We start from the raw sequence: 25,092 nt of genomic DNA on the forward strand, positions 1-25,092 counted from the left end.
GGGAGAGGCCTCGGCTCACCCTTTGTCTGTCTAGGATGTTTCTGCCTAAAGGTGGGGGGGAACTTCCTCCCCCCCAAGGGTAGGCTAGAAAATGCAGCTCTTCCCTTCCCATCACTGTCTAGAGCAAGTCACAGTCCAGAAGAGCCAAGAAATGCATAATCATTGCACATGTCTATTTTTAGCACAGCTCAAGTCTCATCCCCTGCTCCTGCCGCATAGTGGAGCCTTTATGCACACAGGCAGGTCCTATAAAGAAGCCACACGACAGAGCTTCCAGCACATGCCCTCTGTCAGCAGAGGACCAGTTCAGCTGCCCCTAGAAGCCTCAGAAGAGGCTTCAGCAAGAGCCCTGTGAGTGTTTGTGGCATTAATACACATTACACAGTTTCATTTATTTAATTTAAAACTCATCCCTGCACTGACAGGCCCACTGAAACACCAAGGGATGAGCCCCCCCACCAAGGCTAATGCTGCAGCCTTAACATTAAACCTCCCCCTTTTAGTAAGCAGCTCTGAAGAATTCCTGCTTGGTTCTAGACACAGCACGTAGAGCCTCCCCCCCAAGGAGCAATAGAAGTATTTAAAATTAGCAGGAGCCCTACTACACCTGGCAGGTGAGCTGAGTAAAGAGCCTGGAAGCAGCTTGACAGTCTTGGGGTTGGGTAAATGCAGCTACTCTAACAGGTGAGGGTAAAAGGGGCTGAGGAGAACTTCCTGGTGCCAGACCAGAGGTTAACAGAGGGCCTTGTGTCACAAAACAGCAAGCCTGGGCTGCAGGAAAGGCAGGTTAGAGCAGCTGGCTCATTCTCCAAGGAAGGGAAGGGCTGTGAGGGCCTAGCAATTATCAAAATGCTTCAGCCAACAAGCTGTAAGGGTAGTGAGGAAGCAGATGGGCATGACCCCAAGCCCTCTAGAGAAAGGGAAAGAAAAGATTTGCTAAGGACAGAGGAAGAAACTTATGTCAAGCAGCAGGGCACTGTGGTTCCAAAGTGGAGAGTCTGTTACCTTCTAGAAACCCTCACTTAAACATCTGGTTCTTGGGACAGCACAGACCCATCCCTCTGGGAGATTAAAAATAGCGCTCAGCAGAAGTAGGTTTCAGATTTACTATACAATAAGGGGTGGGGTACTCACCAGCAACACTATTCAAAGCCCCTGCCTGCACTAATCATTAGTCCATCTACTAGAGAGACTGATCACATCTTTTTGATCAAGACACAAGGCGTTTAGACCAAATGTCTGCAAACCCTTCTTGGGCAAGCAAGCAGCTGTACACAGTGGTATTAGCAGAACTAGGCTCCACTGAAGCAGAGGGTGCCCTTTAACATCAGCCCCATCTCCACCTCACCTCAGAAGAGCATTGTTTTCAGTTAGTCTGTGTTAAGAGCTTAGGCACCCACCAGCCTTGGTGTCCTAATGGGAGTGGACACAGGGAGGAGCAAAGCCTCACTCCTTGAGTTAGTACAGCTGAACCTAAAAACCAACACATCAAGGCCACCTCCACTGCTGGGAACAGGAGAGGAAGAGAACAGTCATTCCAAGGGTTTTTAAACAGCCCTGATTTAGAGCAACTCAGTGTAGTCTTTTAACAAGTATAATTGGAGAAACCATCTTGAATTGGACAGACACTGAAGTGCAGTGGGGGAGGGGAGAACTAATTACAGCTGCCTGCCAGAGAGTGGGTGGAGGCAGCTGCACATAAGCATTGTTAGAGGAAATTGATCTTAAGAGGGAAGATAATGGCTGGGGTGTAGTGATAGCAGGAGAAGACATTAGTAGGGATGGGAGGTCTGAGGTCATTTACCTTAGAATGGAGTAAGAGGCAATATAATGAAGGGGCTAAAACAATGGAGGTCCTCCTGTCCCAGTGTCACCTAGGGACAGGGCATCCCCAGGCAGCAAGTCAGACCCATGAGCTAGTTAGGAACAGGCAAAGTCCTTAAGAACACAAGCAAAAGCCAGCAACAGTGTCAGGGAGGGAGGTCAAATGTGCTAAAAAGGGGTTCCCATGAGCTGGGAGGATAGTCATTACTCAGAAGCCTGGACAGATGGTGTATTGGATGTCCCACACTGAGGGACAAGGGCCTGTTGCAGTGTGACTGTCTCAGTAAGTGCCTCCAATTTCTTGCTCACATTCCATGTGAGAGGACTTTCCCGGTGGCTGCTTGCCCGACTCCTGTTTGTCATTGTTTTCCCCTTTTGTCCCTTCTACGTGGGCCTGGTTCTTTGTAGCTCAGCACACACAAGCAGCAGTTAGGTTTGGCAGGTAGCATTGGGAGGCCATGACACAGCTCCGGGCTGAGCAGAGGGGAAAGAGCTTTAAAGAAGCCCCAAAGTTGTAGTCTCTCGCCTCCCCTGCTCAGTTTGCTGGGCTCCACTGCATCTGTCGGGAAGCCAGGACCTTTCGGGAGCCTATGACATCTGCCTGTTTGGCCCCCACAGGCAGGTTCTCCTTGTTTTCTGGCCCAGCCTGCTGAGGTCGCTTCCTGAAGTAGCAGACACGGCAGACGGAGTGATACTTGTCTGACCCTCCAATGACTTCAACCTGGCAAGAGAGTGTAGGTTAGAAAGGGATGCTCTTTCCTCCTGTATAAGCACACCATAGGCAGGTCATTTCACCTCACAGGTGCCTTCAAGGCCCTGTTTGAGTGGTCTTTGTTCCCTAGAATCTTACCTCCCTCTCAGCTCCCAGCCTCTTCGTGTATGAAGCCTCCCGGTAACACTCCATGCACACAGCATTCAGCTTCACTACGCTCTCTGCCAAGGGAACCAGGTTCAGGATGCTCCCAAATGCCTGCAGCAAAAAGACAGGCTATTTGGCACAGGGATAAGAACTCAGAAGGATCCAGTTACCCACTGCTGAAAGAAATTACCTTCCTCTGGAAGGTCCCATCAAGGGCAGCGACTATGACGGTCTTCCCTGCATTGGCCATCGCTTCACAGAACTCCACAATGTCTGGGAACTAGACAGGGCATAAAGAGGACAGCTTCAGCAAGGAGTGCGCAGAGGAAGGAGTATGAGCAGCTTCAAGTGCTGCAGATAACTTTGAATTCAGAAGTGTCCCCACAACAGCAGGACAGGGCACCAGCTAGGAAGCTACAGCAACATTACCTGAGCAAAGGGGGCAAGGAGAGTCTTCACAGTTCAGACTAAACATGGTAGGTTTAGCTGCCTACCATACCTGTACCAAGGCTATGAGGAGGGATGGCACTAGACCACACAAATGTGGCTGGGCAAGAACTCTGCACAAGACCATTTTGCCAATTAACATGGCAGGTCTAAGATTTCTCTCTGCACTTCCCATCCTACATAGCATGGGGTCCCTTCAAGGCAAATTTGCTGGTTATTGGACAGGAGACAAGAGCAGACAAGCATTGAGAACTTACAAACTGGCCTTCATCAATACCAATCACAGCTGAACCAAGCGCCTCCTGGTGCACATCTTTGAGATAACAGGCCGAAAGAGCCTCCATGGTATTCCTGCAAGGAAGCATCAGCACATGGGTGAGTGATTGGTCAACCCTATAGGAGGGCGCTATTAAAAACAAGGGCTCAAACACAGAGAACAGCTGTTTTGAGACAGATCATCATTCCTGGGCTAAAAGCTGTGCCACTTATACACAGCGCAGTTGCCAACCAGCCAGCTGTAAAAAACCACCCCCCATAGCCCAGCCAGACAACAGCCAGCTGAAAGCTGCATTCTAGCCAGGGGCATGGGGCTGCAGTCATGCCTAGACACACCACTGAAGGCAAGGCCAATGGACTGTACAGAACAATGGAGACAACTTCAAGCTTGTACACTGAGTTCTCTATCGTTTCCCTTATTGGAAGCAAACAAAGTCAAGCAGCAGCAGTCAGATGACGATCCTCCCTGCAAATGGGGTGATATCCATGACAGCAGCTCACCTGTCATGCGTGGAGACCCCATTCGTGCAGTAACGAGTGTCCTTGGCGTACTTTATCACAAGGCATTTGTACTGTGCAATCTGGAATCTGCGGACCCGGCGCATGAGTTCCGTGCTACAAGATCGTCACAATTAATCACAGCATGCAGAGGGCTAGCACGTGTGTGGGAATGGACACTACCCCCAGGATCGTCCCACAGTCCATTAGTGGCAGCGCATCAGCGCAAGACAGCGATGTCTAGCCCCCCAAACCCATACTGAGAGCCAAGGAGACAACCCTGGCCTCCCCAGGAGAGCCCTTGGGCCCCATGCCGCCAGCCTAGCTGGGTAACAGCAGCGCAGGTCTCAGCGCAGGTCTCAGCCCAGTAAGGGGCCCGGCTGCACGGGGGACGGGACGGGGACGGGACCCCCCCCCGCCCCCGGCTGCACGGGGACGGGGGACGGGACGGGGACGGGACCCCCCCCCGCCCCCGGCTGCACGGGGACGGGGGACGGGACGGGGACGGGACCCCCCCCGCCCCCGGCTGCACGGGGACGGGACGGGGACGGGACCCCCCCCCCCGCCCCCCGCTGCACGGGGACGGGGGACGGGACGGGGACGGGACCCCCCCCCCGCCCCCGGCTGCACGGGGACGGGGGACGGGACGGGGACGGGACCCCCCCCCCCGCCCCCGGCTGCACGGGGACGGGACGGGACCCCCCCCCCCGCCCCCGGCTGCACGGGGACGGGGGACGGGACGGGGACGGGACCCCCCCCCCCCGCCCCCGGCTGCACGGGGACGGGACCCCCCCCCCCCCGGCTGCACGGGGACGGGACGGGGACGGGACCCCCCCCCCCCGCCCCCGGCTGCACGGGGACGGGACGGGGACGGGACCCCCCCCCCCGCCCCCGGCTGCACGGGGACGGGACGGGGACGGGACCCCCCCCCCCGCCCCCGGCTGCACGGGGACGGGACGGGGACGGGACCCCCCCCCCCGCCCCCGGCTGCACAGGGACGGGACGGGGACGGGACCCCCCCCCCCGCCCCCGGCTGCACGGGGACGGGACCCCCCCCCCCCGCCCCCGCCTGCACGGGGACGGGACCCCCCCCCCGCCCCCGCCTGCACGGGGACGGGACGGGGACGGGACCCCCCCCCCCGCCCCCGCCTGCACGGGGACGGGACGGGGACGGGACCCCCCCCCCGCCCCCGCCTGCACGGGGACGGGACGGGGACGGGACCCCCCCCCCGCCCCCGGCTGCACGGGGACGGGACGGGGACGGGACCCCCCCCCCGCCCCCGGCTGCACGGGGACGGGACGGGGACGGGACCCCCCCCCCCCGCCCCCGCCTGCACGGGGACGGGACGGGGACGGGACCCCCCCCCCCCCCCGCCCCCGCCTGCACGGGGACGGGACCCCCCCCCCCCCCCCCGCCCCCGCCTGCACGGGGACGGGACCCCCCCCCCCCCCCGCCCCCGCCTGCACGGGGACGGGACGGGGACGGGGACGGGACCCCCCCCCCCCCGCCCCCGCCTGCACGGGGACGGGACGGGGACGGGGACGGGACCCCCCCCCCCCGCCCCCGCCTGCACGGGGACGGGACGGGGACGGGGACGGGACCCCCCCCCCCGCCCCCGCCTGCACGGGGACGGGACGGGGACGGGGACGGGACCCCCCCCCCCCGCCCCCGCCTGCACGGGGACGGGACGGGGACGGGGACGGGACCCCCCCCCCCGCCCCCGCCTGCACGGGGACGGGACGGGGACGGGACCCCCCCCGCCCCAGGGCCCGGCTGCGCCCCGAGGGAGCGGGGCTGGGGTAGCAGCCAGGGCCCAGAGCAGCTCCCCCACCCGACGGGGACGGCTCCGGACGCATGGGCCCCCCAGAGTGAGAGGACCCCCAGACCCCCCCAAAACCCGGCGGGCGCCCCAGGGCCCCGGTACCTTTTCCCGGAGAACATGGGCCCGAAAATCACCTGCAGGGACAGGAAACACGGCTGAGACCCGGCCGCGCGCGCCCCCGCGCGCCCCCCCACCTGGGTCTGGCCGCGCGCGCCCCCCCACCTGGGTCTGGCCGCGCGCGCCCCCCCACCTGGGTCTGGCCGCGCGCGCCCCCCCACCTGGGTCTGGCCGCGCGCGCCCCCGCGCCCCCCCTCCCCGCGCGCCCCCACCTGGATCTGGCCGCGCGCCTTGGCGGGCGAGCCGGGCTGCACCCCGGGCACGTTGAGGCAGCTCATCCCGCCGGCCCCCCGCGAATGACCCGGCTCGCGCGCTCAGCTCCCTTAAATGCCGCCCGCACTGACCAATCAGGAGAGGCCCCGCCCCTCCCGCTCCCCTCGGCGGCCAATGAGGGTCAGGGCGGGAAATTTCACCCAAGCACCCAGACGCGGAGGTGGGTTACAGGAAGAGCTTGTCCCGGTGCATGATGGGAAAGAGATTGGTACCACCCCCCCACTATCCCCTCCCAGGATCCCAGCCCCAGACCCCCCCAGAATCCCCCCAGGATCCCAGCCCGGGACCCCCCAGGATCCCCCGGTTCCCCCCAGGATCCCAGCCCCGGTTCCCCCCAGGATCCCAGCCCGGGACCCCCCAGAATCCCCCGGAGCCCCCCAGAATCCCAGCCCCAGACCCCCCCACAATCCCCCGGAGCCCCCCAGGATCCCAGCCCCGGAGCCCCCGAGAATCCCCCCAGGATCCCAGCCCCGGAGCCCCCCAGAATCCCCCAGTTCCCCGCAGGATCCTAGCCCCGGACCCCCCCAGAATCCCCCCAGGATCCCAGCCCAGGACCCCCCAGAATCCCCCGGTTCCCCCCAGGATCCCAGCCCCGGAGCCCCCCAGAATTCCCCGGTTCCCCCCAGGATCCCAGCCCGGGACCCCCCAGAATCCCCCCAGGATCCCAGTCCCGAACCCCCCCCCCAGAATCCCCACAGTATCCCAGCCCCGGACCCCCCCAGAATCCCCCCGGTTCCCCCCAGGATTCCAGCCTCGCCCCCCCGGTTCCTCCGAGGAAGAGCTTGTCCCGGTGCATGATGGGAAAGAGATTGGTACCCCCCTCCACTACCCCCCCCCCAGGATCCCAGCCCCGGACACCCCAAAGTCCCGCCACCCCACGATCCCTGGTCCTGAGATGCTCTGTTCCTAGCGGAGCCTCGCAACCAGACTCGATGTACCTGTGGATGGGAAAGAGCCGAGGTCCCTGGTGCCTGGGTGTGACCGGCACCAAGTCACCGCAAGGCGCAGGAGGGGCGGGGTGCAGGGATCGGGCTGGGGGGCGAGGGAGCGGGGCAGGGAGCGGGCTGGGGGGCGAGGGAGGGGGGCAGGGATCGGGCTGGGGGGCGGGGTTGATACAAACCAAGTAGAAGGAACGAGGTCTTTGTGATTTGGCACTTAGCCTCTCTGGGGGCAGGGGGTCCCGCCAGCTTGTCTACACTGGGCCGCAGGGGAGCTGCCCAAAGGGGTCAGGGCTGGGCCAGTCTCCTGTGTCCGAGAGCAGCCGGGGGCCAAATACGGGGGCCACCGAGGACAAGGATGTAATAACCTGCCCACGGGGAAGTTTCTTCCTGCCCCGGCCGCTCCGCTCTCCCGGGGGACCGGGAGCTCGGGGGAAGAAGGGGGCAGGGCAGGCGCCCGCGGAACTGCTGTTTCGGTGAGTCCCCCAGCACCTTCCTGAGCCTGGCACTTCGCTGGCCGGCTTGGGGCAGTCCCACAATCCCTCCGCCCTCTGAGCAGCCAATGGGGACCAGGCCAGCCCCCGACACGCCTTGATTTGCGCTGGTCCCATGCAGAGAGACACCCCCCTGTGCGAGTCGCAGCCCGAGCCTGGCCATGGGGAAATGGCAAGAAATGACAAGGGAGGTAAGGGGAGGACTGGGGGAGGCTGCAGACTAGAGGATCCTGGAGGAGGAGGGGTAATTAAGAGCGGCTTTGTCTTTGTGACTTCTTGTCCCTCTACTCTCAGGACATGGAGATCAAAGTCCAGGGAGCCTCATTTGGGAACAGCTCCATTATCTTGGGGACTGACCCCACTGGTGTGCATAACCTTCTCCTCCCAGCTCTGCCAATTCCCCTCGGTCCCAGCCTGCAGCTCCCTGGTTCCCGTTATTCCAGCCCTAGGCTCCCTCTCTCTCACCTCTTCTGATGTCTCTCAATTCCCGCCCCCATCCCCCTGCCATTCCAGCCCTGGGCTCCCCCCACACATAGAGTTCTACCAATGCCCCTGTCACGGGGTCCCCGGGCGATGCTCTGGAACTGCTCCCTACGAACCTAGTCAGGACTCTGGGGGAGCCTCCTCTCTGGGAGCAGCCTGTCTGCAAGGCAAGAAGCTCACACAACTTCCCCCCCTTCCTGGGTCTGACCTCAGAGCATTCAGCATCCTCTGCCCCTCCGTGCGCTTCCCACAGCGAGTACACCCAGGCGGGGTCCTGGGGAAGCCAGAGGGTCCTGCCCCCCAACTTCGCAGTCAGACGTGACTCTCAGCCAGCCAGTAAAAAGAAGGTTTATTAGACGACAGGAACATGGTCTAACACAGAGCTTGTAGGTACAGAGAACAGGACCCCTCAGCCGGGTCCATTTGGGGGGGGGGCAGTGACCCAGACAACCCCATCTGCACTTCACTCCACGTCCCCAGCCAGCCCCAAACTGACTCACCCTCCAGCCCCTCCTCCTCTGGGCTTTGTCCCTTTCCGGGGCCAGGAGGTCACCTGATTCCTTTGTTCTCCAACCCTTTAGCTCTCACCTTGCAGGGGGGAAGGGCCCAGGCCATCAGTTGACAGGAGATAGAGTTCAGAGTAACAGCTGTGTTAGTCTGTATTCGCAAAAAGAAAAGGAGGACTTGTGGCACCTTAGAGACTAACCAATTTATTAGAGCATGAGCTTTCCTGAGCTACAGCTCACTTCCTCAGATGTATATCGTGGAGAAAAAAAAAAAAAAAAAAGATAGAGTGTCAGCCATTTATGTACACTGGCCCCTTTGCTCTGCAACAATTACACCCCCTTATCCCACCACCTAGAGACTTAAGAAATGCATAGGGGAAACTGAGGCACCCCTACAGTATTCAGAGGAAACATTAAGAACAGTCCCGCTTTGTCACAGCCCCTCAATCCTGACCCACAGTCCCCTGCTATTCTAGCCTGAATGCTAGTTTACAGACTCACTTCACACAACAACAATAGCTGGAGATTTTTAATGCTGGGAGTCAATTCCACATTCTGTTTGCCTTCTCTCTGGGTGGCTCCTGCTCTGCCCTTCTCTCCAGTCCCAGAAACAGCAGCTTTGTCGGACCAGAAACTCATTTGCAGGCAAGAAGATAAAAATCTAGCTGTGTTGGCCCCATTGTGCATGTCTGGATTTGTGGCGTGTTCCCTGCAGGAGCTAGAGAAGCAGTATGCCCCCAGCCGGTGGTCTCACCGCATGGACAAGGAGGCTGTGATAGAGGCCCATGTCAGGGAGGTGACTGAAGGTAAAGGGCCAGCAGGCAGATGGTTTTGCCAGGGAACAAGCTTCCCACAGAGCAAAGGGTGGAGAAATGGATGCAGATGTGACACATATTGTGCAGAGAGAGCATCTCAGGTGCAGAGTAGCGTATAGGGCTGCTGAGAGCTGGGGGGCACTGGCAGGTTACTAGGTGAGCTTCCAGCCCCAGACTGGCTCCTGTGCTGGGCCCACTTGCTCTGCCTGCTCTGTTCTATTTGTTTGATGATGCTCGTGCTTGGATTCTGTGAGACACAAATCCAAAGAGAGCCCCAACCCCAAAGAGCTGGCAGAGATGAGAAAGAGACCCCCATGGCAGGACCCACTAGGCCACCCAAACAGGGTGACTTGGGGGCCTTTGTTTGTAAACTACCAACCCCCTTGTGGGCCCCACAGAAGCAGGTGGGGATTTAAGAGGGTTTGGACTGCAGGGTGGTGGCTTGGCAAAGGGGGATGCGGTGCCGGAGAGCTGCAGAAACAGACAGGCTCCTGGATCAGAGCTGAGAGACAGAGAGTCTGGGAGCCAGGGAGGGGTGAGGGGGCTGCTTGCCTGCTGCACCATGGAGCAGCCAGTGTATTTAGTTTGTCCTTCGTTCTGCTCACAGGCACCAGGAGGGCCCAGGCCACCATGCAGACCTTGCTACATGTCCCTTACGGGGGTAGTGATGGGGAGAAACTGGACATTTACTTACCCACAGATCCCTCTGAAGGTAAATGGGGAGAGGCAGGTGAGCGGGATGAAAGCAAGAGGAGCTGGGAGAACAGAGAGGGGGGAAGTGGAGGGAACATGCAGCATGGCTTGCCTGCCAGGTTACCCTTTGTTGTTCCTTGCAGCCTTCCCACTCGTCCTGTACATCCACGGTGGATACTGGCAGTTTTTAAGGTGAGGCAAGTCCTTTTCAGGGAGTTATTTGTGGGCGGGGGAACCTGTGTGAGTGGCTCAGCCCTAGCCCCAGAACTTCCTCCTCAGGAGTAAAAAGAGTTGGAGCTAGGCCTGTCCTGGGTGCTGCAGGTCCAACAGGCAGATAATCTGCCCCCCTTGGAACATCTCTGTGACTGGCCCTGTCTCGGGAGGTGCTTTGGGCACAGGGGAGCTGCTTGGCTACATCCCATGCAGTTGAGCATGTGACTCACCAGGGTTTCTCTTCCCCAGTAAGGAGGTGTCGGGCTTTATAACGCCTCCTCTGGTGACACAGGGCATTGCGGTGGTGGCGGTTGGATATGATCTGGCTCCAAAAGGTAAGGGGTGCCGGAAGTGGGAACAGCATCTCCTCTCCTCGGCCCTGTGGCCCCTCCTCACTTCGTGCTCTCTGCCTAGGCCACCTGGATCTGATGGTGGCGCAGGTTCGGCGCAGTGTGGCCTTCATTGTGCAGCAGTATTCAAAGATCAGGTAGGGCAGCGTATGGCTCCTGGGCACTCGTTCCGCTGTCCTTGCCAACCTGCAGGGCCCACGGCAGGAGGAGGCCACGTCAAGGCAGATCATGCTGAAGGCATTTCGCACAGCATTAGGGAACTGTGGTAGTGAGTACATGTGGATGGACCCTGAGGAGTAGGACTCTGGAGACATGCACGACTGTACTCTCCTCTTGATGGGGTGGGGGACGGGAGCAGATGAGAACTAATCCGGCTTTTCTGACCCCACTGCTCGGAATGCTGCCACGTTCGTACTCTGACTCTGTCAGGCTACGCAGGCTCCTCCATTCCAAAGGGGAGCCCCACAGCTGGATGCGCAGACCCTAGTCCCCCTATCTCCCCGCTCACAGCTCCTTCTGTCTACCCTCACCCTGTCTAGCGGAGTTTACCTGTGTGGACACTCAGCAGGGGCTCACCTGGCAGCCATGGTGCTCTCAACTGACTGGGAGGAGTACGGAGTGACACCAGACATAAAAGGTAGTGCCAGGTTTCCCTAGGGACCCTCCCCACCCCTCCACTGTGCTCCATGCCCCATAAAGCAGGGTTTGCTCATTGGATGGGCTCATTGAGCCATGATGCATTACACCCCTTTCCACTCCAGCCACGTGGCTCTGTTCTGCTGAGGAGTGAAGAGAGCAGAGCGTATCCATGTTCCGTATGGACTCTGCCTAGCAGCCTCTTTTGCCCAGGTCTGTAGTGTGGTAGCATCGAGCGGCCAGGGCCCCATATTGTCAGGCAGTTTACGAACATGTAATCGGTTGTCTCCGCCCCAAGAATCTTTCTGTTTATGTGTGAAACTGGAGACCAAATGGGGATACAACAAACAGACAGTGGGAGCACGAGGGAACCACAGTGTGTCTCTGTCTCCAAGCTCCCGTCCCAGGTGCCATCTCTCCCTCCAGGTCTGAGTGTGCAGTGCCCTCCAGAGCATGCTTACTGGTGCGGCCCTGCCGTGGCCTTCAGGGGTAGGTGTCTCACCCTGCCCTGAGCAGTGACCTGGAAAACCGTGGTGAGGTACAGGCCAGAGAGGAAATTCCCCCTGTGCTGGGGAGTGAGGCAGGCCTCACGCAGATTAGGGTGTTTTTATTTTCCAGGAGCTTTTCTGGTGAGTGGAGTCTATGACCTTGAACCCATCACGCACACCTCCGTGAACAACCTGCTCCAGATGAGCCGGTGAGCGCCCTGGGGTCCAGAGCTAGCATGCCCTCCACAGAGACAGCCACAGAACTCACAATCAGGAACACTCGGGCAGCTTGCCCCTGCCCGCATGCCCCTTGTTCCTGTACCCCCTGCCCATGGGTGTGCCCCACACCTATGCAGCACTCATGCATTCCCCTGCTCCAAGCCACGTGCGCCCGCCCCCTTCTACTACTGGGGCAGTACCCTGCGGTCCGTGGACACAAACCTGGGTACATGCGCACCCCTTGTAAGCACAGGCTGGGCGTACCCTGCTCCTGCCCACACCTCCTGCGTGTGCATACTCAGCCCCTTCCCAGGCACACGCAGGCAGTACCGGTATGTGCTGTGCAGTGTGAACATGAAGACTGGCTTCCCCTGTGCCCAGAGGAAAGTCCCTCCCCACCATAGCGGGCTGACAGGCTGTGCGTGCTGCCCCCCAGGCCTGCTCCTCCCCTGTGGGTCTGACTGCTCTGCAGTGACACTATGTCTCTACCCAGGGAGGTCGCCCGGAGGAACAGCCCCGTCCTGTGTGTGACAGCAGCAAAGCCTGCCAGGAAGGCCTGTGAGGTGCTGATCGCTGTGGCCCAACACGACTCGCCAGAATTCCACAGACAATCCCAAGAGTATTTCCAGGTTCTGCTCCCAGCAGCCCCACCATCTTTACGTTTCACGCTCGCGTGTGTGCATCCTCGGGCGTGCGAGGGGAAGTCAGCGGCAGGACCCCAGCCCAGTTCAGTAGACTCTTTCCACCCTCGCTTGCAGGTGTCCCAGGATATTAGAGACACATGGTCTGAGATAATATCTTTTATGGGACCAACTTCTGTTGGTCCAGGAGACCAGCCCTGAAGAAGAGCTCTGTGTAGCTCAGGCGCGTCTCTCTCCCCAGCAGAAGGTGGTCCCATAGAAGATATTACCTCATCCACCTTGTTTCTCATTGCACCCTTGCCACATGGCGCCCAGCTGGAAACCTCTCTGGGGCCTCCCATCCCTAAGGAGTTGGGGCTTTGGCTCTGCCCTGACTGGTCACTTTCTGCACCCCTAGATTTTCCCTCAAGGTCTGTGCGATGGGGTGGAGAAACCCTGGCTGGCTAGGGCAGGGTGGGTTTGGCAAACTACTTTGAACACAAGTAGTCACTAGCTGGCCTGGCCCTGCCTGAGCGGGAGCCCTTGAGGTAACCACTAACTGGCGGCAGGCTTAAGTCAGGGATTCCCAGATACAGGGAGAAGGCCTCTAGCCTGGGCTGGTGGTAGCCTAGGCGGAGCTACCCAGGGGCAGCCAGAGCAGAGAGGGGATTTGTTCAGCTCAGAGAGCTGGGCTGGCCCCCAAGGGCATTTGCTTTTCCACCCCTTCCTTTAGTGGGGGTGACTGCCTGAAAGAGGTGCACTTTGCAGGCTGTCCCACTTCAGGCCTGGCTTTCCTTCCAGCTTGTAAGCTAAGCAGGTTCTGGCGGGGCCAGTGTTTGGATGGGAGCCTGCAAGAGCTGGAGCAGGCAGCGAGGAACCTGATCCGGGAGGGTGGTGGGATGCTCTGTTCTGTCGTCTGCCTCTTGGAGAATGGCCTAGAATGACTCTCATGCAGCAGGGAGACCCATTGCCTGTGCTGCCTGGCCCCCTTCAGCCTCCCATCCAAGCGATGACTCAGTGTGGCTCATAGAGCCGTATAATAGGAGACTGCCTCTCCCACCGCAGTGAGGGATCCAGCAGAGAGGAGAACTCCCCGGGGGTTGGTGTTGGGTGGGGGGCTAGTTTCTCTGATGGGCCTGTTTGTTCAGGGAGAGGATGCCCCACTCCCTGCTGGGTGGCATTTGCTCCAGTTGGGAGCTCTTGGGGCAGGGCTGCTGCTTCCTCTCATCTCCCTCACCCTGGTGCCTGGCTCCTGTGTGGAGGAGCAGCCACCTCCTCCCTGAAGTGCCTGGTCTTTCTCTCAGCTGTCTCTTCTCTCCAGGCCTTGCGCTCAGCTGGCTGGAGAGTCTCTCTGCTGGACATTGCTGACACAGATCACTTTGACGTCATTGAGAAGTTATACCAGGGGGGCTATATCCTGACTCAGGTAAGGAGGTAGGTGGGCTCCCTGTGGGCACTAGGGCCACCAGAGCTCTTGTGGGCTTGGCTCGGGGTTGGAGACTACCAGCCAAGATCAGCTTGGCGATGGGGAGGCTGCCTCCTAGACCTATTGCCACCTGGCGGTTCTGATGCTGGTCTGTGCCTCAGCTGTGTCAGGTGTGGGCGAGTGCAGAGCCTGGTGCCGGGGCAGGGCTCTGCTCATTAGCAAGGCTGGCCAGTGCGTGACAAAGAGCAAGGGGTGGATCAGTGTGGGGGGGACTGGGTGACTCGTCTCTCCTGCTCACAGACACCGTGCTGCAGCGAGCAAGGCCCAGCCGCCTCTTGTTTACGGGATTCTTGTTCCTTAACATTTCAGGTGATTTTGAACATGATTTCAAGAGCATGATTTGAAAGTGATGGTGGCAAAATGGAGGCTGCAACCCACAGTCCCACTGACGATCAGTCGCTGCCTGGTCCCGTCTGACACTTCCTGTTCCTGGGGCAAGACTAGCATGTCCCTTGTGCAGCCCTGTCAAAAGTGCCCCGGCTGCTTGGGACAGACATTTGCCTTTTCTGCCCCTCCCTGACTCTCCACTTCCAGTTCGGTGCAATCCCTGGTGCTGGCTGGAACAGAGAAGGGCCAACTCTAGTGGGGCCTATTAGAATATTCTCAATGGGGCCAGTGGTTCTTGTGCCAGGTTTGCTGGGCACATCACCCTTGTCACACGGGCTGACACCTGGCTGCAGCATACTGGCCAGACAGTCCAGTGGGGCTCTCCCCGGCTGTCTGGCTCCACTGTGCAGTTGCCCCCTCACAATTTCCCTGGAACTGGTTCTTGTGAATATTAAATAAAATCTGAACATAAATAACAGCTGCTGCTTTCGTATAAACCTCTCTCCTGGGGAAATGGCCTTGTAATAAATCCATGAGTTCAGGCAAGACACTATTACTGTATAAATCAACTGCGCCATCTCCTCCAAAACCACAGAGCTCTAGCAGCTGAGCTAAAAGAGATTTCCCACAGCTGGCAGCAGTAGTAGAACCCTTATCCAGTACTCTGCATGAGGCCTAGCCCTTAGGTAACTGCCCGTAGAGCACCAGGTCAAGGCCCTCTGTGCTGCTGCAGCAGAGCAAAGGGGACTTAAAGCTGCACTGAAGTGGCCACTGGGGATTTCCTGAGCTTATGGCAAGGTTGGTATAGCCGCCACCTGCTTCTCGCCCCGCGCCCCCCTCCCCCTGCCTTGCATAAGATATGGGAGGGGTGGGGCTGAAACGTGCTGTGCTCCAATGATCGGGCCAGAGGGGATGATTTCATCTGGTATAGGCAACCCTGGGGCTGTTCTAACTTGCTCCAGGGACAAAACCAGCTACTGTTGCTTCCTGGTGGAAAGGTGAATAATGTTACCTTTGCCCCCTCTCTTCTCAGGTGAGCTGAGTGAAGCCTCGGTGCATGTCATTCACAGTATACTAGAGCCTGCTCCGGTCCGCGTGGGGGTAGTGGTACCCCGCAGCCCCGCAGCTGGCTGTTTGGTTTGGTTTACCCACACCTGTGTGGGGCTCCAGCTGAGTGCAGTGCTTCTCCTGCTGGCTGGGGAGCCTAATGGCACCACTTTCCTGACAGTCACTGGCAGTTTCACCATGAGGACTGTTTGATTCCCTGATGACAGGGGGCCATGGCAGGAGCAAGGAGTTTGTGTGGCTAGGGCCCTGTCCCTGGGCAGAGTGAACTTTGTCCTCCCGACTCTGCTGTCCCCACAGTGCCTTGTACCACCGCCCACGTCCGCACTGGCTACATCCATCGCTCCCCCTGGAATTAGTAGTGCCCCGGCCAGAATGTGTCAACCCATCTCCTCCGTGGGTAAATGCCCCCTTTGCCCCAATGCACCCTCAACACTGACCCCTTGACTGTCCACCCTTGTGGGTCCAACACCCCTCAGTGCCTGCCCCCACCAGCCCATGGCTAGTTTCTCTATAATGTATTGTTCACGCACAAGGCTCTTTCCCCTGGAACAGCCCCAATGGGGAGGAGCAAATGTGGCCTTGCCAAAGACCAGAGGACAACATCGCCCAGGCTACCGTGCACAGCTGCTCCCAGCAACCCCCCGAAGTGCCCCGTCCCTCCTGCTGCCATGACTGCACCGGGCCTGAGAGCGCTGCCTGCGGTTTTGCCTGCCCCCTTCGTCCCCCCCACCCCCCAGTTCTGGTCATGGGGCAGGAGAGACTGGGCCCACCCCCTGTGTGAGATCCTACCCACCTGTGGGGACCCTGTGACGAAGTGGGACTGTTCTTAATGTTTCCTCTGAATAGTGTGGAGGTGCCTCAGTTTCCCCTAGGCAGTTCTGAAGTATCTAGGGGGTGGGGTAAGGATGTATGATCATTGCAGAGCCCTGGAGGGCAGGTGTGGGCAGGGGTCTGGACACAGAGAATGGCCGACACCCTGTTTCCTGGCAACTGATGGCCTGGGCCCTTCCCCCCTGGGAGATGAGAGCTAAAGGGTTGGAGAACAAAGGAATCAGGTGCCCTCCTGGCCCGGGAAAGGAACAAAGCCCAGAGGAGGAGGGGCTGGAGGGAGTTTCAGTTTGGGGCTGGCTGGGACATGGAGTGAAGGGCAGACGGGGTTGTCTGGCTTACTGCCCCCCAAAATGGACCCGGCTGAGGGGTCCTGTTCTCTGTACCCCCAGGCCCTGGCAGGGGAAGCGGCTCCTCGGGCTCTGCTCTGCCTCCCCGAGCTGCCAGAGGCTGCCGGGCGCTGCAGAGCTCCGGCCCCTGGGGAGAGGGCGCCAAGGCCACTTTCTGCGTCTCTCCCGCGCCTCCAGGTCCGGCCCGGCCGGTGAACGGCAGGTGCGGGTTCGCGGCCAGCTCAGGCCCGGGGAGAGCAGCCCAGGCCCGATGCGGAGGGATGGGCACACGCTGGGCCCCGCAGTCCAGTGCCAGCCGCTGCAGGGCGCTCTGTGCCGGGGGGCGCCTGGCCGGACCCCGGAGGCTCCCGTGTCCACAGCACGTGCACCTTGCGCGGGGGCCCGTGAACCGGGGCCGAGGGGGTCGCAGCCCGCGGAGCCGAGCCGCGGGGCCCTTTCCCGCGGGGGTTAACAGCCTCCGAGCGGGCATCGGCTTCGCGGGTGCGAAGTGCTGGGCCCCCTGCGCCCAGGGTCCGCGCCCGCCGGTCTGCACGGCCCGGCCCCAGCGCAGCGCCCCCGCCGGGCTGTCAGGCTCCCGGACGCCGGAGGCGGCGCACCGACCCCTGCTCCCCAGAGCGGCCGGGGGCCGGGTGAGGAGCGGCGCGGCTGGCCGGGCGGGGATGGGGCTGGGGCGAGGCGCGCTGCCCGCGGGCGCCCTGTGTCTGGGCGCTGCGCTCAGCGGCGCCCTCAGCTTCGGGCTCCTGGCCGCGGCCGTCGGGTCGGACTATTGGTACCTGGTGCGGGTGGACCCGGCGCGGGACCCGGAGCCGCTCAGCTCCCACTCTGGGCTCTGGCGGGTCTGCGAAGGTAACGGGCGCCGGGACCCCGCCGTCGGCTCGGGCACCCCCACCCTGCCAGCCCCGGTTCCCCGCCGGGGACCCGCATTTATCGGCGCTCCATCAGCCTCCTCCCGGGCTCCCGCGCCTCCGGGCGTTGAGGCAGCTGCGGGCCGGCGCTGCCGTGAGCTTCCCCAGAAGCAGTGACCCTGAACCCCCCCCCAGGGTGCGGTCCCGGCACCCCGCGGCGTTCCGCCCCCGGGAGCGCGGGGTGCGCGCTGCGAGCCTGCCTCGGGGCCGGCGCGCCTCGCCCTTCAGTGCCAGCTGGGCGGGGGCCCTCGGCTTCTTCCCGGCCCCCTTGGCTCCCCGGCCCCGCCGTGAGCAGCTGCTGAGCACACCGGCGGGGAGCTGCCCGCGGCCCCCTCCCTGCGGCGCTCCCGCCTCCCCTGTCCGGCAAGTCCCCTGCCCAGGGGCGCAGAGCGCGGTCCGCTGGGCTCGGGTTCCCATGCGCGCCTGCGGTCCGGGCTGGAGAGACAGACGGGACCGGGGCCCTGCGGGGAGAGGTGAGGAGCTAACCTGGGCGCCTGGTTCTGGAGACCGGCAGGGCGCTGCCAGAGTGAGTACGGAGTGGGAGGGGGCTGAGAGCCACTGTAGCCCTGTATGGGAGAGAGACCACCTCAGCCAGGGGTTCCTGGTGCCAGCACCTGGGCGGATCGGGCAGCACCTGGGCGGATCGTGTGTGCGGGGCGGGGGAGCAGCGCTCAGCCGGTCTCCCAGCGTCTCCTGCCCTGAGCCTGGCCCAGGAGACAGCAGCAGCTGGTTTAATTGCTGATAATTGTCTGCGGAAGTCACTGGCCCCCCAGCCTTTCCGGGGCTTTGCTCCCCAGGAGTTCAGGCGCCAGCCTGGGACTGGAGCCCGGATTCTCTGCTCCCACCACAGGCCTCGGTGACCTTGGGCCCATCCCTGTGTCCCGCACCTAGCACCACAGCCCTGTCCTGCTGCCCTGTGGTGAGGGGAGGGCAGCTAAGGACTTGGCTAGCAGGGCTGAGCAGAGGGCCCCAGGAAGGGAAGTGACCAGCTGCTGGCCTCTCCAGTTGTAATGTCCCTGTCCCTCCTGGGGGCATGGAACCTGCCAGGGGATGTGGGGAGGGGCTGTGCCCAGGGCAAGATGTCTCCTACCCAGGGCAGCTCCCACTTCTTGCCGGGGTTGGGGGGTGGGGGCCGGCAGGAGCAGCCCCCACTGGTGAGGGGGGCTTGTAGAATAGCCCCAAGGAGACAGCGCCTCGCTGTACTCTGGGTCAGGGCTGCTGCTGCCGGTTCGCAGACCTTGCGTTGCAATTACTTGTGTCTCATTAGGGTCCCCGGAGCAGGCCTGTCACAGGGGCTGCTGCCGACTGGATCCTTTCCCTGTTCCCCAGGGCTCCTGTCAGTTTGCAGGGCGCTGTGCCCCCAGCCAGGCAGGTCAGAGGGCCCCTTCATGCTGCCTTTCATTCCAGTGGGCCACATGCCAGACCTCCCCGCAGAGCCGAGGGGCATGCTCCTGGGATCTCGTTATTGGGCAGCTGCTTCTCAGGGGGGGCTCAGAGGTTCATTAACGACTGTCCCATGTGGTGTTGCATCCAGTCACTGCTGCTCTGCTGGGTCCTGGCGGCTAGAGTTTCTGCTTCTTGATGTGCCACTTTAGTGTGCATGGGAGGCTGGAGCCTGACGCTAAATTCTCCAAACACACCTGCAGGTGCTGGCTTTGCACTGAGCTCTCCTGCAGGAGCCATCCCCGGCAAAAGGGAACTACACTCTCATGCCTTGCCTAGGAGCTGTGCCCTGTCAGGGGAGTATGGCATCCAGGGATTGGCTGCATGAGGTCCCCATCTTCCTGTTAGCTCCTCCTGTGGCCACGCACAGAGCCCTGGCTTGGCCTCAGACAGGGCAGGTGGCTTTGGGACCAGAACTCCAGAACCCAGGCCTGCAGCTGCTCTCAGGGCATGGGGCAGACAGGAGCATCCCTTCCACAGGGAGGGAATTCCGTACCTGCAGTGGGCGAGAGCCCTACTTCGGGGCAGGAAGAGGAGGTGATGGCATGATTGGCATGTACAGCACTGCCCTGGGGAGTTCCCAGCCCTGCTGGGGCAGAGGTGGCCATGGGGATCCCAGAGAGAACGCCATGGGAGGGGGGTTCCTGCTGTCACAGGGGCAGGAAGGCTCCATAAAGGTTTCTGAGGAGTGGGTGGGTGCATGGGGCTCTCTGCATTTCAGAGACTCCTCCAGAGAGAAGGGCGGTTGGCTAACACAGAACTAACAGCTGCAGGTCCACCCCCAGCCAGGTGCAGGAGGCCCCAGCTCCCACATCTGTACCCCAGCCCTGAGCTCCCTGCTGAGAGCTTTCACTGAGCTGAGCAATGCCACCCGCATGGGGAGCTCTCTACCCACTAGTGAAATTGTCCCCTTAGCCCCAACGCCCATCCCTGGCTTGGCCCCCAGCAGATCCCCATGGATGTTGGGGTCCCTGCCCTGGGGGCTGTAAATCCTCCATAAAGCTTCTCTCCTCACCACCTCCCCCACACCCCGCTTTCCAGAGTCATAGATTTGAGGCAGATGAAACCGTTAGGATGGTGTCATCTGGCCTCCTGTATAACACAGGCCAGAGGACCCCCGTTATGTCCCGGCTGGGGGCTGGTTTATTTTCTCCTCTCCTTTCCAGGCAGGAATGTCTGCATCCCACTGATTGACCCATTTGGGAGCGAGAGCCAAGAGGTGCCCACGTCACTGCAGCATCTTATCTGTGAGTCGCCCTGGCCCCCAGGAGGGAAGTTGTCCCAGGCTTGCTCACGGGGGGGAGGGGTGCCCAGTGTGCTGCTCCATGGGGGGCTCTGCTCAGGACGCCCACACTCAGGTGTCCCTGTGCTGGGTCCCTGCGTTGGCTGCAGGAAGGGGAGCAGGACGGGGCTGTGCCGGGGCCAGTGCCCAGGGCAAGGCCTGGAACAGTTGAGGCTCATCCCTCCTGGTGGGCACAGTGCAGGGCAGAGACCTGTGTTACGGCCACTTCCGTCTGAGCAGCCTGAAGCCAGGGCGTGTACTGCCTCCGGAGGCCACCTCACTGTGTCCTTGGCAGGCATGCACCGGGCCTTCGTGGTCATGCTGCCACTCAGCCTCATCCTCCTCGTCCTCGGCTGGATCTGTGGCGTTGTCAGTTCCTTGGCACAAAGCCGCCAGCTGCTGCTCTTCACAGGCTCCTACTTGCTGCTGGGAGGTGAGTGCCTGCGGCCGGCGTGCGTGGGCAACGCAGGGGGACGTGCAGGCCACAGGCTCTCTCGGGGGCTCAGTCCCTGCAGGGAGCAGCCAGGGGCCCAGGTGCTGCGGCAGCCACTGGGAACGTGCTGTGGAGTTGCTGAGGCTGCGACGGGTTTTCAGCCATCTCCCACTGTCGCACTCGCTGCTCAGGGGGCTCCACCACGGGGTCCTGCCCAGCTCCAAGCCCTGCTGCCCCGTGCTGGCAGGGGCGCAACCCGGGTCCTGGTTTAACTAGCACAGACGAAGCTGAAGGTGCTTGGACAGTACCCTGGATTTTCCCCTGGTGGCCCTGCCAGCTGGTGTGCCTCTGGCCCTGGGTTCTCTCCTTGCTGCTGCTGGGATGTGGGGCTGGGCACAGAACTGCAATGCGGCGGGGGGGAGGGGGGATGATTCCCTGAGCAGAGAGCTACAGACCACTGCCCAATACAGGCCACCACGGAGCCACACTGCCCCGCCACTGACCCAAGGAAATGGCCGCAAAGTGACCCTGAGCTCACCGGGAGCTCAGTTCCCAGCCCATGGGTAACGGGCAGGACCCCTGCAGCCCTGGGTGGGGGAGGGGCTCTGCCAGAGGTGGTGGCATGTTGCTCTTTACCCTGTTGTGGATCAGCAGCACCCTCTTTGCGCTAGGCGCTGTACAAATAGAACCAGAGTCCTGAGCACCGACTGGCTCCTGCTGGGGGGAGTTTACGTTTTCAGCCTGAGCAGGAGAGAAGCATGTGGGCCCCCTGGTGGGAGAGGGTAGTTTGTGGCTCTAGCAGGATTGGCTTAGTAACCCCTCCTGTTTGCACTCATGCCTATCAGGGCTAAGCGACACGGGTGAGGCCAGTGTGGGGCCAGGGCCAGCTGCCGGGTTCTCTGCCAGTAGTTGGGGATGAGCTCTGGGCTGCCCAGTCCTGCCCCCGGCTCTCTCAGGGAGCTGCTGCCCAGCCTCTAAATTAAGCACATTTTTGGACTGTGGTTTGAATTGTCCCTTGGACCCATCCTTGCATCTGCGTCATGGCAGGCGAGGGAGGGGCACCTGCTGGCTGAGGGGAAGGTGGGGGTTTGGGGCTGGGACCCCCCTTTCCCTGCTGAGCCTCGCCTCGGGGGACACGCAGAGACAGACCAGTGTGGGCCTCTGGTGCTCTGTTGCCCTGGCCCTGGGGGGATGGGAGTCTGATGCAGGCGGAGAGCCTGGCACTGCCTGTCTCATCCCCTTGGGGCAGGGCTGGCCTCTTCACCCCCTCACCAGTAGCTGCTCTCTTTGGCCCTGGCCTGGGATGTCTCTCCCTCACCCCATGTGCCGTGCCCAGAGCCCTGTCTCGCTCCAGGCTGGCTGGGGGGCAGGCAGGATTCTTCCAGCCCCTCTGTGGCCAAAGGAGAGTGAATAACCGGGAAGCTTTTTGCTTTGAGGGCCGTAACGTGCCAGGTATCCAACCCAGGGCCGTGCCGTGAGCAGCGTCAGGCGAGAGTGCTGGGGTCAGGGCTGGGCGCGAGATTGCACGCTTGGTACCAGAGGCATGGTGCTAAGCCACCCTCTGTGGCTGCTCCCAGCCACGTGACCAGCGTGGGGGCAGCTCTCCCTGGGCCTGGCTGCTCTGCGCTCTCTAGGGACTGGACCCCATCAGGACCCCAGTGCAGGGAGCTCTGTAAAGCTGCGGTTCCTCTGATGGGAAATCTCCCCACCCCCTTCTTTCTTCTCCTTCGGCGGTGCTGTGCCGGGAGCAGCCAGGACTGCTGGCAAGGTGGGGGGGGGGGCTACTGGGTTGGGGAGCTGCCCCTCTGGGCCACGCCAGAGCCTGGGGTGACTCTCTACTGTAGGTGCAGAGTCTCACTGTAACCCCCGGAAGCCAGATATCTCCCACTTCCCTTTGCTGAGCTCCCTGTTGCTCAACAGATGTGCTTCGTACCAATTCCTGCCTGACCCTGAACCTCAGCTGGGGCCGGGGGTGACTGGGGGTGTGAGGGAGGGGGCACCCTGGGGACGGCCAGGGAATCTCTCCCATTTGTTACCAGCTCAGCTGTGACTGATTTGCTGACAAGTGGCCAGAGAGGAGCAACTTAGGTGCCCCTTTGAGCATTATTAGAGATTCGCCCCATGGCCTGGTTCTTTGCCATGGGAGGCGTGCCAGCTGCATTCCCTCACTGGGCCTTTTGAATCCCACCTCAGCTCTTCCCGGTCCCGGGCTGGTCTCTGGAGCTTGTGATCACAGGGCCAGGCCATGTGGCTGCCCCAGGCATCCCCACCCCTTGGGTGTGACTGCACCATGGGAGAGCTCATCACGTGGCTTCGAGGGGAGAGGCAAACAGCTACCCAGGCACCATACTCAACGGAGCCAGGCGTTCTGGAGCTGGGCTGTTTGGGCCCCCCCAGCTGTCTCCCAGCTGGAAGGCTCAGTAATTACCCTGTCGCTCGCTCTGTCTCGCATCTACACAGGGCAATGACTCCTCTTGTTCGTTCACCAGCACGCGTCTGCCCCCATCGCTGGGGTAGCTGCACCAGTCTGTTACGGGGGGTTGCTCCCCCCGCAGCAGGGCAGGGCTCCCCCCAGTGCAGACAGGAACAGAGGCTCCATCATGCAGTCACCTCAGCTGAGCCCCCAGCTTTGCTGAGCCTGGCTGGCAGCAGCTGCACTGCAAAGCCATGTGCAAGGTGCTGCGGCCTCGCTGGTCCCATGCGCCCCTGTGGGGTCCCCAGAACGTCCAGGCACGTATCCCGTGGCTCATTGTGCTGCAGAAAGCTGAGCTGCTCTGGGGTTCCCTCCCAGTGCATTGAGGGAGACCTTCCAGTGCTTCCAGGCGCACGGAGACCCATGCGAAGGGGTCAGAGTGGGGTACCTGCAGCCTCTAGGCAGGCGGCTGGCTGCAATCCTAGGAGGGCTGCAGCGTGTGCCGGGGGGCAGCACTCAGGTCAGGAGGGTCTCAGCCAGCATTTCTCAGATGCAGCCACCAGCAGACTTTTCTGCAGACACGACAGTCTCCTGGGCAGAGATGGGGGCAAAGCAGCAGCTGCCAGCTGTTGCTCCTGGATGCGCCGCCTTGGTGCTTGCTGGCACTGCCAGCAGGGATCAGTGCCCTGCACCACACAGCCTCCCCGGGAGCTCTGGGCAGCGCCTCTGGAGACGTGGGGCTGGGTGTGCGGGGTGCCAAAGGAACCTGGAACTCCCAGGCAGCTGGTGAGTTCCCTGTCCACCTTCCTGAGGGTGGCAGGGCTTGGGCTTGGACAATGGTCAGAATGGCCACCAGCGAGCATCAGGGGCTGCACCGTGAGGCCACCAAAACCGTTCCCAGTTTGCTGCTGCCATGGCACCAGACTGGCCCAATCGCAGCTGTGGTGGACCTGGCCAGGGCCCCAGGCCAGCACCGAGCCCTGCCTTCTCTGCCTCTCGCAGGCCTGCTGACACTGTCGGGGATCAGCGTCTACATCAGCTACTCTGGGGCGGCCTTCGCCGAGACCGTCCGCATGTACAACCAGCAGGACTTTGGCCACGTCCGCATCAGCTTTGGCTGGTCCATGGCACTGGCCTGGCTCTCCTTCAGCACTGAGGTGCTGGCCGGCTCCCTCCTCCTCCTCGCTGCTCGGCTCCTCAGCCTGCAGCAAGCCACACGCTCCGTGGCCATCTGAGCCGCAGGGAAACGGGCAGGGACACCCCAGCGCTCCGCCATCTGCAGCTTCTTTGGGACTGACCTTTCTGCCACCCCGTGCCCCACACACCCAGCTGCAGGCCCTCTGCATTGCAGTCCCTGCTGCTGGGAGGGTAGTGGGCAGAGGCTAAAGCCCCACAGCAGCGGGCCCAGACTGACTCTCCACCCCCTGGTGCTGCTGGCTACAGCCTGGATTCTCTGAGTTCTTGGGGCTGAGCCAGTGACTTGGGGATGGACCTGGTGGCCAGCTCCCCTCGATCCAATGGACCCTGGCTACGATGGAGGCCAGCCTGTTAGAGGGGGCCTACACCCTCCCCACACAGAGCCAGGCAGCTGCAGGGAGAATGGTGGGGACAAGGTGAGAGCACAGGGCCGCTGCACCATGCTCAGCCATGGCTCGTGGAAGACCTGGACAGCAGAGCACCCGTCAGAGCAAGGCCAAGCCTGGGGTGAAGGAAGCAGGGCCAAGGGGCAGTCAGCCCCAGCCTGAGGCTCCTCTGCTTGCAGCCTGCCACAGCCCCCTGCTGCCGGGGCTGCCACTGCTTCAGCCGCCCTCCCACTGCCAGAGCATCTGGCCTCCTGTCCTCTGCCCAGCATGTCCCAATAAAAGGTTCCTCTCTGATTCCATAGCTAGCACCTGTCTGTCCCCGGAGCCTCCCACCCCTCCCAGGCCCCAGGCTACCACAACCCCTGGGGGCTGAGAGAACTGGAGGCCCGGCCTCTGCCTGCA

General features: G+C 61.6%; 2 protein-coding genes across 12 annotated transcripts; one reads left to right on the forward strand and one right to left on the reverse strand.

Moving 5' to 3' along the window:
- Window positions 1-382: 382 nt before the first annotated feature.
- TK1 (thymidine kinase 1) lies at window positions 383-6,188 on the reverse strand. Of its 3 annotated transcripts, none has more exons than XM_084647997.1 (7): window positions 6,057-6,188; window positions 5,830-5,861; window positions 3,908-4,021; window positions 3,388-3,481; window positions 2,874-2,963; window positions 2,675-2,812; window positions 383-2,545 (listed from the first exon to the last, which is right to left on the reverse strand). In XM_084647997.1, exons 1-7 carry the CDS (start codon window positions 6,120-6,122, stop codon window positions 2,360-2,362), a joined length of 720 nt encoding a protein of 239 aa, XP_084504123.1. In that variant the 5' UTR covers window positions 6,123-6,188; the 3' UTR covers window positions 383-2,359. The 3 variants fall into 3 exon arrangements, with proteins under 3 accessions (XP_084504123.1, XP_084504124.1, XP_084504125.1); XM_084647998.1 differs by having other exon boundaries at window positions 2,675-2,794; window positions 6,057-6,187; XM_084647999.1 differs by lacking the exon at window positions 5,830-5,861 and having other exon boundaries at window positions 6,057-6,145.
- Window positions 6,189-7,625: 1,437 nt separating this feature from the next.
- Window positions 7,626-14,863, forward strand: AFMID (arylformamidase). Of its 9 annotated transcripts, none has more exons than XM_084646505.1 (11): window positions 7,626-7,740; window positions 9,254-9,344; window positions 9,961-10,065; window positions 10,190-10,238; window positions 10,509-10,594; window positions 10,674-10,746; window positions 11,149-11,246; window positions 11,864-11,942; window positions 12,446-12,678; window positions 13,877-13,998; window positions 14,368-14,863. In XM_084646505.1, the coding sequence occupies exons 1-11, from the start codon at window positions 7,711-7,713 to the stop codon at window positions 14,395-14,397; spliced, it is 996 nt and encodes a 331-aa protein (XP_084502631.1). In that variant the 5' UTR covers window positions 7,626-7,710; the 3' UTR covers window positions 14,398-14,863. The 9 variants fall into 9 exon arrangements, 8 of the variants coding, with proteins under 8 accessions (XP_084502631.1, XP_084502634.1, XP_084502633.1 ...); XM_084646508.1 differs by having other exon boundaries at window positions 7,627-7,740; window positions 12,446-12,581; window positions 13,894-13,998; XR_014713934.1 differs by having other exon boundaries at window positions 7,649-7,740; window positions 9,141-9,344; window positions 13,894-13,998.
- Window positions 14,864-25,092: the final 10,229 nt, after the last annotated feature.

The sequence above is a fragment of the Lepidochelys olivacea genome (assembly GCF_965140295.1).
Source record: "Lepidochelys olivacea isolate rLepOli2 genome assembly, chromosome: 14".
NCBI classification, from domain to species: domain Eukaryota; kingdom Metazoa; phylum Chordata; order Testudines; family Cheloniidae; genus Lepidochelys; species Lepidochelys olivacea.

Bases quoted from the DNA above. Each gene is read 5' to 3' on its own strand.
- TK1 (XM_084647997.1), bottom strand. From the start codon at position 6,122: ATGAGCTGCCTCAACGTGCCCGGGGTGCAGCCCGGCTCGCCCGCCAAG. The intron at 5,862-6,056 runs GTGGGGGCGCGC...CTGTCCCTGCAG, and splicing joins AGGCGCGCGGCCAGATCCAG to GTGATTTTCGGGCCCATGTT. The intron at 2,546-2,674 runs GTAAGATTCTAG...CTCTCTTGCCAG, and splicing joins GGCTGGGAGCTGAGAGGGAG to GTTGAAGTCATTGGAGGGTC.
- AFMID (XM_084646501.1), top strand. From the start codon at position 7,665: ATGCAGAGAGACACCCCCCTGTGCGAGTCGCAGCCCGAGCCTGGCCAT. The intron at 12,679-13,876 runs GTTCAGTAGACT...TCTTTCTCTCAG, and splicing joins AGCGGCAGGACCCCAGCCCA to CTGTCTCTTCTCTCCAGGCC. The intron at 13,999-14,367 runs GTAAGGAGGTAG...TTAACATTTCAG, and splicing joins GGGGCTATATCCTGACTCAG to GTGATTTTGAACATGATTTC.